Source organism: Coenobita brevimanus, chromosome 63 (genome assembly GCF_032717465.1).
Source record: "Coenobita brevimanus isolate Jiangsu-jjx chromosome 63, ASM3271746v2, whole genome shotgun sequence".
Classification (NCBI taxonomy): Eukaryota; Metazoa; Arthropoda; class Malacostraca; order Decapoda; family Coenobitidae; genus Coenobita; species Coenobita brevimanus.
This window is the reverse complement of record NC_137016.1, coordinates 43,175,886-43,189,502: the sequence shown is the minus strand read 5'-3', so window position 1 is coordinate 43,189,502 and position 13,617 is coordinate 43,175,886. Positions and strand designations below refer to the sequence as shown.

The window sequence follows — 13,617 nt, the reverse complement described above, 5'->3', positions numbered from 1 at the left end:
ACTGTTGATAGATCTAGGAGGAGAACAATGGCCGTCTACAACAGCGGCTATAGAACGACCAGAAAGGAAGCTAGCGATGAAGGCACGGATAGAAGGATAGAAACCGTAGGAGGGCAGTTTGGAAATTAAAGATTTATGCCAGACTCGATCGAAAGCCTTTGAGATGTCAAGTGCAATGGCAAAGCTTTCGCCAAAGTCCCGAAAGGAGGATGACCAGGAGTCTGAAAGGTAGGTGAGAAGATCGCCAGTGGAGCGTCCCTGACGGAACCCATACTGACGATCGGAAAGAAGGTTGTGATAGGAAAGATGCCTTAAAATTTTTCTATTAAGAATTGACTCGAAAACTTTTGAAATACAGGACGTTAAAGCAATTGGACGATAGTTAGAGGGTTGGGAGTGGTCACCCTTCTTTGGGACTGGCTGAATGAGAGCAAACTTCCAGCAAGAAGGAAAGGTACAAGTTGACAGACAAAGGCGAAATAGTTTGCCTAGGCAGGGTGTAAGCACAGAAGCACAGTTCTTGAGAACAACAGGAGGGACCCCATCAGGCCCATATGCCTTGTTAGTATTAAGGCCAGTGATGGCAGAAAATACATCAACTGAAGAAATTTTAATGTCAGCCATGAGGAAGTCAGAGGGGGGAAGTGATGGAGGAACAGCTCCGGAATCGTCTAAGGTGGAATTGGAGGAGAAAGTCTGTAATGAAGAGATCTGCTTTATCAGTAGAAGAAATAGCTACAGAACCATCAGAGTAGAAAAAGAGGAGGGAAGGATGATGAGGTAAAGTTGTTAGAAAGATTTTTGGCAAGGTGCCAGAAGGAGCGGGAAGAATTCGAGTTGGAGAGTTGAGAGCATTTAGTATGGATGACATTATTTTTTAGTAGAGCGAAGAACAGACTTAGCACGATTCCAAGGGCAGAAACGTAAAGATTATGTGATTCAGGGGTGGGTTGGCTCCGGTACCTTTTGTAGGCCTTCTCCTTGTTGCGGACAGCATTAGAACAAGCGTGATTAAACCAAGGCTTTCTTGCGTTAGTCAAAGGATATGAGAAAGGAATGTATGCTTCCATGCCCGAGAGAATAACCTCCGTAATGCGCAAGGCACACTCAGATGGCTCACGGCCATGGAAGCAATAATCATTCCAGGGAAAATCAAAGAAGTACTGCCTGAGGGCCTCCCAGTCTGCGGCTCCAAAATGCCACAGACGACGTTTCCCTGGAGGGTCCACAGGCCGCACCGGAGTGATAGGACAGGTTAAGGTAATAAGGTTGTGATCGGAGGAGCCCAACGGAGAGAAAAGATTAACAGAGTAAGCAGAAGGATTAGTTGTGAGGAAGAGGTCAAGTATGTTGGAGCTCTCTCCAAGGCGGTCAGGGATACGGGTAGGGTGCTGTACAAGCTGCTCTAGGTCATTAAGGATAGAAAAGATGTAGGCTTGTTCACCAGGTGGATCCGTGAAAGGAGAGGAGAGCCAAAGGTGGTGGTGAACATTGAAATCTCCAAGAATGGAGATTTCAGAGAAAGGAGAAATGGACAGAATGTGTTCCATCGTAGAAGTAAGATAGTCGAAGAATTTTTGATAGTCAGTAGAATTAGGGGATAAGTAAACAGCACAGATATATTTAGTCAGAGAATGACAGGAAAGCCGAAGCCAGAGTGTGGAGAATTCAGAAGAATCAAGTTCAGGAACACGAGAGCAAGGTAAGTCGTTGCGTATGTATACACAACAGCCACCTTTGGCTTTGAAATGAGTATAGAGAAAGTAGGAGGATACAGAAAAGGGGTTGCTGTCAGTTGCCTCAGACAGCTGAGTCTCCGTTAGAAAAGAAGGTGAGGTTTAGAGGAGGAGAGGTGGTGCTCAACAGAGCGAAAGTTAGAGGAAAGGCCGCGAATGTTGCAGAAATGAAGAAGAAGAGAGTCAGATAGTGGTTCCAGGCACCTCGAGTCGTCACCGGGAGAGGGGCAGATGGCGGGGGCATTTATGGTCCCCCCCCCTGGGGACTCCGAGGCTGGGTGAATTGACGCCATTTTTGGTGAATTTTGAATAGGAAGTGTAGTGTGTACTGTGCATGTAGTTTGGTGAAGATAGTTAGAGAAATTTGTACTGGAGAGCATGCTGGCCTACTCTCTGTGTAACTGAGACACTGAAAAAGTTCAGCAAAGGGGGATGGTCAGGAGCTAGTCCTGAGGGCTGATGAAACGGGAGCTCCAGCACTCCCTGTCATCAGCTTTCCATCCACCTCGGGAGTACTGCCCTGCTCGACTGGTGCTACAGTCTACTCCACACATATTCTGCGAATAAGATTGCAGGGGATTTTATTCATATTTTTTATAAACGCCTGAAAATAATTGCCAATAGCCTTTTTAGTCATAGAGGAGTGTTGAGGATACTTACAATATCGAATTTCATAAATCATGTTCTGTGACTTTTTTGTCAACTATCTATTTATATATCTAGGCTGCTTCCCCCAAGGAAAGGGAGGTAGCCGAGACAGGACGACACACTCTCAAATACATTCATTCGCATCTTAGCCCCAAAGGGGAGAAGGGACAGATCCTCACCGCACCACACCGCACGAGGGTCAACTGCGCAGTGCAATCAGTGACATCCGCAGCTGGGCCTAGCAGCAGAGCAGGTTTACCCCTGCCACATCATAATAGACTCATCCCCTTACCCGCACCTGACCTGATCAGCTGATCAGATCAAATGCGGGAGAATATCCCCTCAGGGCTGCGTCATCATTTATTCATTCACAATTTCTCTCCATTTATTTCTGTCACGCACAGCGACTCTTCCTTGCTCAACAGACATCCCTCTCGCATCCAATGCTCTCTTCACACTGTCCATCCATCTTATTCGTGGTCTCCCTGTCAGCCTTACACCTCTCACATCAGATCTAGTTATCTTTTTCACCAGTCGCTCATTATCCATCCTCTCCATATGCCCAAACCATCGAAACACCCTCTGCTCAACTCGATCAGCCATCTCCCGAACAACTCCAATCCTCCTTCGCACTTCATCATTTGTCGCTCGATCCATACGCGTCACTCCACACATACTCCTCAGACACCTCATCTCCATTACATTCAAACTTTTCCTCTTTGCTACACCCATATTCCATGTTTCAGCCCCATATAATGCAGTCGGTACCACAACACCCTCATACAGCCTTCTCTTTACATCCATTCTAAGCGAACGACTTCTAAACACTTTTTTAATTCCTCCTAGCACCTTTCCTACTTCATTCATTCTAAACTTCACTTCTGCATCTATTCTTCCATCCACAGCAACATGCGACCCTAAATACTTAAAACACTGTACCTCCTCAAGCAACTCACAGTTCAAAACTATTCATCCTCCTACCATCTATCAACCTCGTACGCTTCCTCACTTTACTTTTATTCTCATTTACTTTTAATTTCCTCCTTTGACACACCCTTCCAAACTCCTCTACCAACTGTCTCAATCTCTCCTCTGAATCAGCCACCAGTGCAGTTTCATCTGCAAACAGCAGCTGCCTCAGATTCCACTCTCTACCATCAACATTCACCAGACTCAGACCTCCACCTAACATTCTTGCATTTACCTCCCTTACAACACCATCCATATAAATATTAAACAACCAAGGCAACATCACACATCTCTGCCGCAGCCCCACTCTCACGGGAAACTAATCACTCACAGTATTGCCCACTCTTACACACGCTCTACTATTACATAAAAACTTTTCACCCCTTTTAGTAACTTACCATCAAGTCCATACAATCTTAAAACAGTTCACAAAGCCTCCCTATCAGTTCTATCATACGCTTTCTCTAAATCCATGAATGCCCAAAACGCATCCTTTCCATTCGCTAAATCCTTTTCACACACTTGTCTCACAGCAAACACCTGATCCACGCATCCCCTCCCTCTCCTAAAGCCACACTGCTCATCACCAATCACTCCCTCTGTGCCTTCTGTAACTCTCTTAATTAACACTCTACCATACACCTTACCTACAACACTCAACGGACATACACCCATAAGGCTAGTACATTCATACTTATCACCCTTACCTTTATACGACGGGACCACACAAGCACTTGCCCAGTCAATTGGCACCATACCTTTCACAAAACACACATTCAACAATCTTACTAACCAGTCAACAATAGTCTCTCCCCCACCCTTCAGTCATTCCACAGCACACCCATCCATACCTGCAGCTTTCCCTTTTTTCATCTCCTTTACTGCCTCCTGCACTTCCTCCTTCGTGATCACATAATCATTCAACTCTCCCAACACATTTATTCCTTGCACCCTTCCATCTGCCACAATCTCAGCCTCCCTTTCCTCCTCTACATTTAACAATCTTTCAAAATACTCTGTCCATCTCTTCCTTATTGCATCCATCTCAATTAACATCCTTCCATCCTCTGCTTTTACTCGCTCTTCCATCCCAGACTCTCCCTTTCGCACCCTTTTCACCTCCTTCCAAAACATTTTCTTATTCTTTTGAAAGTTCTCAGTCAACCGCCTACCCCACCTCTCATCTGCTGCCACTTTAGCATCACGCACAGCCCTTCACGCCTTATTCCTCTTTTCCTTATACCTCTCATATGACACCTTATCCTTCCTGTGCAGCCACACATCATATGCACGTCTCTTCTCAGCCACAGCCATACTTACTTCCTCGCAACACCATTCACTTCCTTTTCTTACACCACCACCCACACGTCTCACACCAAACACCTCTTCTGCATGCCCCAGCACAGCACTCTTAAACAACTGCCATTCCTCCTCCATACTGCCATTTTCCTAATCTTTCACTGCGTTCCACTCATCTTTCAATTTCTCCTGATACTCTCTCATTTTCTCTCTTTTATCCAACTCACTCACTTTCAAAACCTCCCTGCCACACCCTACTATCCTAGCTTTCACCCATCTCTTACCTACTCTTAACTTTCCCTCCACCAAGTAGTGGTCAGACATACCTCCACCCTCCCCTCTCAGAACTCTCACATCTAACAATCTCCCTATTACATTCCTGGACACAACCACATAGTCCATGAATGCTCTATCACCCTCCTGTCTCACCCATGTATACAGTACTTATAAATATCTTTCTTCTCAAACAGGGTATTTCCAATCACCATCTCTTGCTCAACGCACATCCCTATCATTTGTTCCCCATTTGCATTTTTTCCAGGCACACCACGCATACCAACTACACCTTCAACTGCTACATTTCCCACTCTAGCATTCAGATCTCCCATCTGTACCACATTCACATACGCTTCAAAACTCTGCAGACACTCATCATCATTCCAGAAAGACTCCCTCTCTTCTTCATCCCTTTCACTACCAGGCCTATATGCACTCACAAACACCCACAACTCACTTTCAAATTTCGCTTTCACCCACATCAGTCTCGATGATACCTCCTTCCATTCAGTCACACACTGCTGTACTTCCGGACTCACTAACAAGGCCACACCTTCTCTTGCCCTTCCTCTTTCAACACCTGACAGTCTTCCATTCACACTTCCAAACATAGACTCACCCTTCCCTTTCATCTTCGTTTCACTCAAAGCTGACACATCCAACTTTCTTCTCACAAACATTCTCCCAATCTCCTCCCTTTTAGTCTCAATCCTACTACATTCACGCACATTCATAGACCCAGTCTTCCATCCCTTTCTCTGGCCTGTCTCTTTTTAGGAACTAAAAACTTTGTCGACTAGGAACTTAAAATGATGAAATGTGAAATGTCAGTGTGTTGGTGATAGAGTATTGCAGGCAGCTTACAATCCCGAAAAAGTAGTACTAGGGAGTGTCTTATTCTGAAGATTATCTGCAAAGTCTAACAGCCATGTCATTAAAACTGAGTTTGGGAAGGTGTAAACAAACTCCGAATTGTTTACGGTCGTTTATGAAGCATAATATTATATGTGATGAGCCTGCATCCCACATTACCACCTGTGATCAGCAGCGATACAGAAAGGTCAGACATGCTCTATCGTCATGACATGCTTCAGAAATTATCGTTAAAAATTGAGGGCTACCCAATATGTACGTCCTCTTAATCCCCCACCCCACTTTTTTTTTTTTTTTTTTTTTTACTCCGATGGCGTATTATTAATTTTAAAAGACCACCAAATTATTTTACGCAACGATTGAACTCCAATGAAGGCCATACGTAGCCCCCAGGTCGAAAGTCTCCCGTCAGTTTAATAAAATAGTCTGGAGATAGCTAGAATAAAATGAGAAACACTACGTCATCGTTTCGGAGAATTTAAGAATACGGTTGTAACAGTGACGACGACGACGATGATGATGATGAATAAATGTAATGATTATGACGGCGACAGTGACGGTGGCAGTGATGATGATGATAACGAAGATCCATATGAATATCCTGAAGTGAGACTGCCTAATCACCTTGTCTGAGGCGGCCACCCTGAGACTGTCCATGAAGTAATGTTCGAGCAGGCCGCTTTGCTGGAGCATCGCGATCACTTCGTCAAACTTCCTCTTAAGCGGAGTGTGAAGTCGCATAGCCATGGCCACGTTGAAGGTCTTGTAGCATTCCTGAAAATATATGTATAGTTTGAACACTATTTCCCTCTCATAACATACTTTTTCGCCTTAATGTGGCCCACGTTTTCGTCCCATTGCAGTTTGTTCCACGTAGCTCAGTGACAGAATAAGACAGTACTAAGACCCAGCATCCTTTTCATAGCACGTCTTCCTGAATAGCGTCATATTGTTGTGTTCATAATTCTTACGGCCGAGCCTTCAAGATGGAGAGATGACAATTTTTGACCACGTTAAAGTTAAAAATAGTATGGGATTTGTTTCGACCAAAAGTACAAGAAACATAGCAATATTTTATACTGTTTTCTATATATATATATATATATATATATATATATATATATATATATATATATATATATATATATAATATATATATATATATATATACATATATATATATATATATATATATAAATATTATTATTTTTATATATATATATATATATATATATGTTAATAAATATATAAGTATATATATATATATATATATATATATATATATATATATAAAACTCTGCATCCTGTATCATTGGGTCTGGCAATGTGATGGAAAAATCAATGGCGGCAAAATCCTTTGCGGGCATGTAGGCTACGGTTGCGGACATAGATCTCAGTACACATCCATGCGATAAATAACGAGACAATGAACAGTGACGTTTGAAACCCAGTAATGTGATCTTCGGAGCCCAACAAATTTTTCAGCATAATCTGCAGTAGACTGATAGTTTTCGAATAGAACGATATTCTTGTCTGAAACTGTACTGCTTACCCTGAGGATCCTGACCCTCTGCACGCCACGCCAGGTATAACAGGTGCTAGTCTGGAACTCAAGGGTGTGTCGGTTCTGTAGGTACACTGCCTTGCCACCCAGCACACGAGAGAAAATATCATTCGTTGACGTGTTCACTTTGTGCACTGGGAGTAGGCGCTATGGAGGAATGGGGAGACATTGGATTAGCATTATTCTTTGGACATTTGCCCTCCATCTTGAAATTCTGGCTGAAAGCTGGTTACGTTTTACTATCCTCTGTGTGTGTGTGTGTGTGTGTGTGTGTGTGTGTGTGTGTGTGTGTGTGTGTGTGTGTGTGTGTGTACAACGCCATTAGTATTAGCAATTTTTTTGCCGGGAAGGAGGGGTTAAAGGTATATTAATCAACTACTCCACCTCTCAGTGTGGTGATGTGATTTGTGGCTGCTGATGAAACGCACATCCCCCTTCCCCTGTCCTCCCCGCCACGTCCACTCCTTTATACCACAGGCACGGACATAAGACCTATGACTGTAACCAGCTTCTAATATTTGTGAGTCAGTCCATAGCTAGCTAATCTGTAAGTTTTTGTACCCGTGTGACTAATTAGGTAAGCCAGGTAACTGTGCATGGTTTCACGTTTGGAATGGTGCTGAGAATTTCGAGGGTTTAAATAACGAGTGAGTGAATGCATGGCCCATATCACTGGGTATAATTTGATAATACTTTTGTGTATCCTTATCGTGTTTCTGAGTTGCCTAGGTCACATCTGATAGCAGGAAATTGAATTTTGGTGGCAGTGATGATATCTGATTATTCAAGTAAAGAGAATATTGGAAAGACCTCTCCATAATCGGCATCAGTTACCCTGAGCAGAGTATTTAGGGGGAAAAAAGTAGGCAATATACTGTATTTAAAAAATGACATTTTTGCACCGTTAACGGTGAGCTTCCAATAAAACGCAGGCTTTTAAAGTCACTCTACCTTTAAGTACGGGTTGGTGGAGGAGGCGATGCCAGCCCTGAAAACGTCTGTCATTGAAATCACATCGAGGCCCGAGTTGTAGATATCCTCGATGGTCTGCATGGAGGTTGGTTGTTTCCTCACCAGTAGGAAGGCAGTGAGGTTGGTGGAGTAGCTTATCGTGAGAACCATGGTGTAGAGCCACAGGAATATCACGAAGACCCGGGTGCTGCTCCTTCGAGGCAGCTGCACGAAGGTCTCACAAGTGTGCAACCCCAGCGCGTAGAACACGCTGAACCCCAGATGACTCAGACTGTGCACTTCCTCACCCCTGACCATCAATTAGTTTTAGGTGCAAATAAAGAAATGATCAATTGCATATCATGCAACAAAAAGGTGGAGGTGAATAATTCTGAGTTGCTACATTTACTCCAGAAAAGCTCACCTACCTTCATGGACGTATAGTAATAATTCACTTTACATAGCTACATGTGCAACCAAACTGATGCTTCTGTCTCCTGTCCTACATCTAACTGGATTCAGACGCCATACAGACTGCTAACATTGTCCCTTTACCTCGAGGAAAATTATTATGTGCAAAGGACAGTGCTTTACATTTTTACTGCGATGAAATGCACCTAATAACACGCCTACGCTCTGACAGACTTCACATCCTTCCTCTTTAGTACTAGCTTCTTTATTCTTCTAACAAAGTGATTCACGTAGGGGGTAACGGTAATTTGTAGCCACCTACTAAAAGAGATGCCACTTTGCTTTGGTGAACGTTCACGATTAATCTAGCAGTGATATGACGTCTGTGTGTTTTCCGAAACCAACAGCTGTCCTGTCAGAAAGATGCAAAATGCCCTTTCAAGATTTACTAAGCACCTGAACTCTTCTCTGTCATATTTCTTGGGCACCTGCATAACATCTATATCGTGATGGATGAGACTGTGGCGCACTTAATGCTGAGCTATTTAGTTGTTAATTACTGGTGGAGATCAGACTTAATTGTTACTGATACTTGAAAAACTCCATCCATCCACTTACCTACGAAGCAGCCTTCAATATAATTCTCTTACAGTCAACACAACACATCTAAACAATCAAGTTCGCTGTGTGAATTATATATTGTATATGAAGACATCACTTACTTAGTCAGCTTTTTCAGTATGTTCACGACTTATTCTAGTTTATTACTGCTGCCTCCAGGCTTTTCTTTTTCAGTATGCAAAAATATTAAATAATTACCAGTATGCATGGGGCAAGAAACATGAATGGGTAACCAAACACTGGTGTCATGTACAAAATTGCATAGGGATTGCTTCACTGGTTACTCCGAAATTGAATATTCAGTGGGAGAGCAAAAAGTGAGTAGGAAGGACGCAAAAGAAATAGGGAATTTGGGGAATAAGGGGTATTAGAAAGCGTCTTAACCCCTTGATAGTACGGATCTTGAAATAAGGGGCTGACTGACCATCGGCCGCTCGTGAAGGCAACACAGTAGAGGACAGGGCCGGAGACGATGAAGCCCACCAAGATGGCCAGCCAGGTCCAAGGGTGGAAGGGGAATGCGAGGGCGTGCCAACGGGGTAGTGGCGGCTCCGTTCGGGTCATGAAGCACGTCATCTGCGGCAGGAGGAAGGCTGTGACTTTGGTGAATGGAAAAAAAATGGTACTGAGATATTATTACAGAGGAAAAATGTGACTGGGAAAAAATGGCACAGAAGATACTGCGTAAAAATAATGAATTTGGGAAAAACAGGACCGGCAGAGAGAGAGAGAAAAAAAAATGGGACTAGAAAAGTTGCACAGGAAATACGGTACAGGAACAAAATGGCAATAGGAAAAGATTTTTTCCTATTTATTCTTGTGCTATACGATTATTGTCCTTTGCCTTTGTATGTTGTGCCATGTTTTGCACATTCATGGCGTTGCTGTGCTACGTAAAACACAACACGTTCATAACTCACACTTGCCAACAACACAGTACCTACATAAACACATGCTTGCCAACAACACAACTCCAGCCAAGACACACACGCATTTGCCAACAACATAGCACCAGCATAAGTTCACACTTGCCAACAACACAACACCAGCATAGACACACACTTGCCATCGACGCACACAACACAGCCCCATCCAGTCACACACTGTTGACAGTAACAAAACACCTACATCAACACACTTGCCAACAACATAAAATCACCGTAAACACGCACCTGACAACACAGTATCGCCAGGAACACTCTTGGGACAACGCAGTGTCACCACCCGCTCACTTTATTCAACACTACAAACGAGTACATCGTAGCTGCAGCATCGTAGCTCCAGCATACACATACTCACAACACCCACCCCCCCACACACACCTTTGAGCACTGCTGGTACAACAGTTGCATTTATCTTCCATTACATTGTTGAGTTTGCTGCCAGCAACCAGCAGTGCGAAAATGGCTGCCACAGTTATGTGCTAAACCAAAATTTGTCGAGAGATGAAACTACTCGTAAAGGTTCCCTTTTGCTCTTGGATACTTTAGTATATTTTTAACCGTTCGGTTGGAAGAAAAATTCTGAACATAATTTAACAATAAGCGCACAGTATTTTGAAAATAATATATTGTAACAAACACATCAGTAACCGAAAAACACAGCACAGCAATTTTGTTCACCTTGATATAATTTATTTTGACATTATCATTTTATGACATTGCTTTATCATAAAGTTTCCATTAGTTATACTCACTTATGGAAACTGTGAGTATCTCACACCCATATGAAGAGCTTACAACAATGTAACATCATGCCGTTTTAGCTTTTAGCGTCATTCGGGCATTCCTTTGTCCCAGAATCAGAACAGCTGTACTGCATTGCAGCAGGTCAGAGTAACACATACATCCCAGTCATTCCCTTTCTCTCACAACAGTTCTACATATTAGATATTCACAGTCCTTTCTGACGAGCACTTCTTCTCTCAGGTACACACCTTTCAAATACACACTCATTCTGCCACACTCCCTGTCACTTGCACATCTCTCCTTACCTTTGACACATCGTTTCCATGTCACATTCTTCGTCTCTTTAGCTTATCCTTTCCTCTAACACACACACACACACACACACACACACACACACACACACACACACACACACACACACACACACACACACACACACACACACACACACACACACACACACACACACACACACACACACACACACACACACACACACACACACACACACACACACACACACACACACACACACACACACACACACACACACACACACACACACACACACACACACACACACACACACACACACACACACACACACACACACACACACACACACACACACACACACACACACACACACACACACACACACACACACACACACACACACACACACACACACACACACACACACACACACACACACACACACACACACACACACACACACATTCCTTTCTTCCTTCCTTCCTTTGTACGCACCCTCCATATGGAACCATGACTCACCACATGCAACTGACCAGGATGCAACACAGCAGCATATTGCATACGTGGACAGATCCACGTATTTTATGCAAACAACACCCTTATTTTATTTAATTCATAAATCTCAAGTCTTTCTGTGCATCACCTCAGTTATGATTTTTGTTTAATAATGAAATCGTTCTCGATACATTAATATATTTCTACCTTAAACAGATGTTCTGCAGTTTTGGTTAGGATTTTGCTTATTATGATCTACCACAGATAACCGTGAAATACAATTCTGCCAGATTACATACAGTTTGCAAATCTGATCGTATGTTGCAAATTTTTTTTGTAGCATGATCACCAGTGACGTAGTTCAAGTTCATACACGAGCTGGCAACAGACAAACAAACAAGTAAGAATGTATGAATGGATCCTTACATCAATTTTATACGGCTCGGTAAAGTCGACATACTGTTTACGAGTATCGGACATGAACAGGTTAGACACCACAATGTCCGCCTCGCCCCTCTGTAGCGCACCAAACGTTCCCGTCCACGACCCATTGCTGAACACACGACTCCAAGTTTCACCTGTGTTGGAATAACAGTACAAACAGAGATTCTTGTGTGATAAATAGTTATGGTAGAGAATTTTGAAGAATACATTGAGTCTCTTCGCTTACTGTTCATTTAACTTGTAGCTCTGTCTGTCGATATTGAGCGTCCAATTTTTGTGTCGCAAGTGGCCACACATACAAGAGTAGCTTGCTGGCTTCCTTCTCATTCTTAAAGTTCTTCTACAGTGTTATCTTATATTTAAACCTTCAACCCCCTTACCATGCAACTTAGAACGCCCCTGATTATAAGGTGTACTCTCAACCTGCCCCACCCATCGTTCACCACGATCCTAATCCGTCCCATCCATACCCTTCCGTCCACGCCTCCCTCTTTCTGTGTTGTACATTTGTGATAAAACCTTCCTACTGCCATCGCAGCCCCAAATACACTACCCGTCTGCACAGGGTACACTCCTTTCCTGCCCCACCACCTAACACTTTCCAGCTATATATACTCGTCTTTGCTCATCCCATACATTTCTGTCAGTGTTATACCTTCCCATCACCTGCTGTCCAACATACGACGCCTGACTTGATAAAGTGTAATGAAAATTGAATACCTTAAAAAATATGTGAGAAGATTCACACGATAATGTTGATTTTGTGGGTGTTTGGCCTGTTTGTTGAATACGACTTGAAGTAAGCACAAAAGTATTCGACCGAATTTAGATTAAATAATTTGTTGTTACCGGTGGTGGCGGTGTAGCAAAGTTGTTTTTATATGTACAGCCGCTGAATATTCCATCCATACTCACATATGAAGCTATACATTTTCCGTAAACGATCCATTCCTTGTACGGAAGAGTCGGGGAGAGTTTTTTTTTTTTTTTTTTTTTTTTTTTTTTTTTTCATAATGAGTATTTTCTGTTCCAGATAAATAAAGGAACTATCACGGGAGAAGGCCAGCAACCATCCAGCATGTTATATCAACAAACCCACTCTCCTACCGACCAACAGGCAAGATAAGAAGTAAGTTCATCGCCTTACTGTTTTCCTGTTCATACAGTGAAGACGAATTGAACAACAATTGCATTACTTACTTCAGGAAGTTTAGTTAGTCTTTGTGTGAGTACCTAATTAAACCTGGAGGGAGAACAGAGTCTCTACAGACACACGGTTGTTGTAAATTGGCAGAGATTGATGTGTTTCCCTTTTAGCCGTGATCCTAGTGAATGTTATACTCTGTGCAAAAGTTGTGCATTTGGC

At 43.0% G+C, this 13,617-nt stretch overlaps 1 protein-coding gene across 1 annotated transcript in view; it reads right to left on the bottom strand.

The window, feature by feature from the left end:
- LOC145404453 (ionotropic receptor 21a-like) overlaps positions 1-12,353 on the bottom strand; it is a 60,838-nt gene extending 48,485 nt beyond the window's left edge. The window contains exons 1-5 of the mRNA XM_080275971.1: positions 12,234-12,353; positions 9,773-9,924; positions 8,317-8,626; positions 7,354-7,512; positions 6,426-6,575 (exon numbers count right to left, since the gene is read on the bottom strand). Coding sequence (XP_080132097.1) covers positions 6,426-6,575; positions 7,354-7,512; positions 8,317-8,626; positions 9,773-9,924; positions 12,234-12,287 — 825 coding nt within the window. The 5' untranslated portion in view covers positions 12,288-12,353. The remainder of the gene's footprint in view (positions 1-6,425; positions 6,576-7,353; positions 7,513-8,316; positions 8,627-9,772; positions 9,925-12,233) is intronic.
- Positions 12,354-13,617: the final 1,264 nt, after the last annotated feature.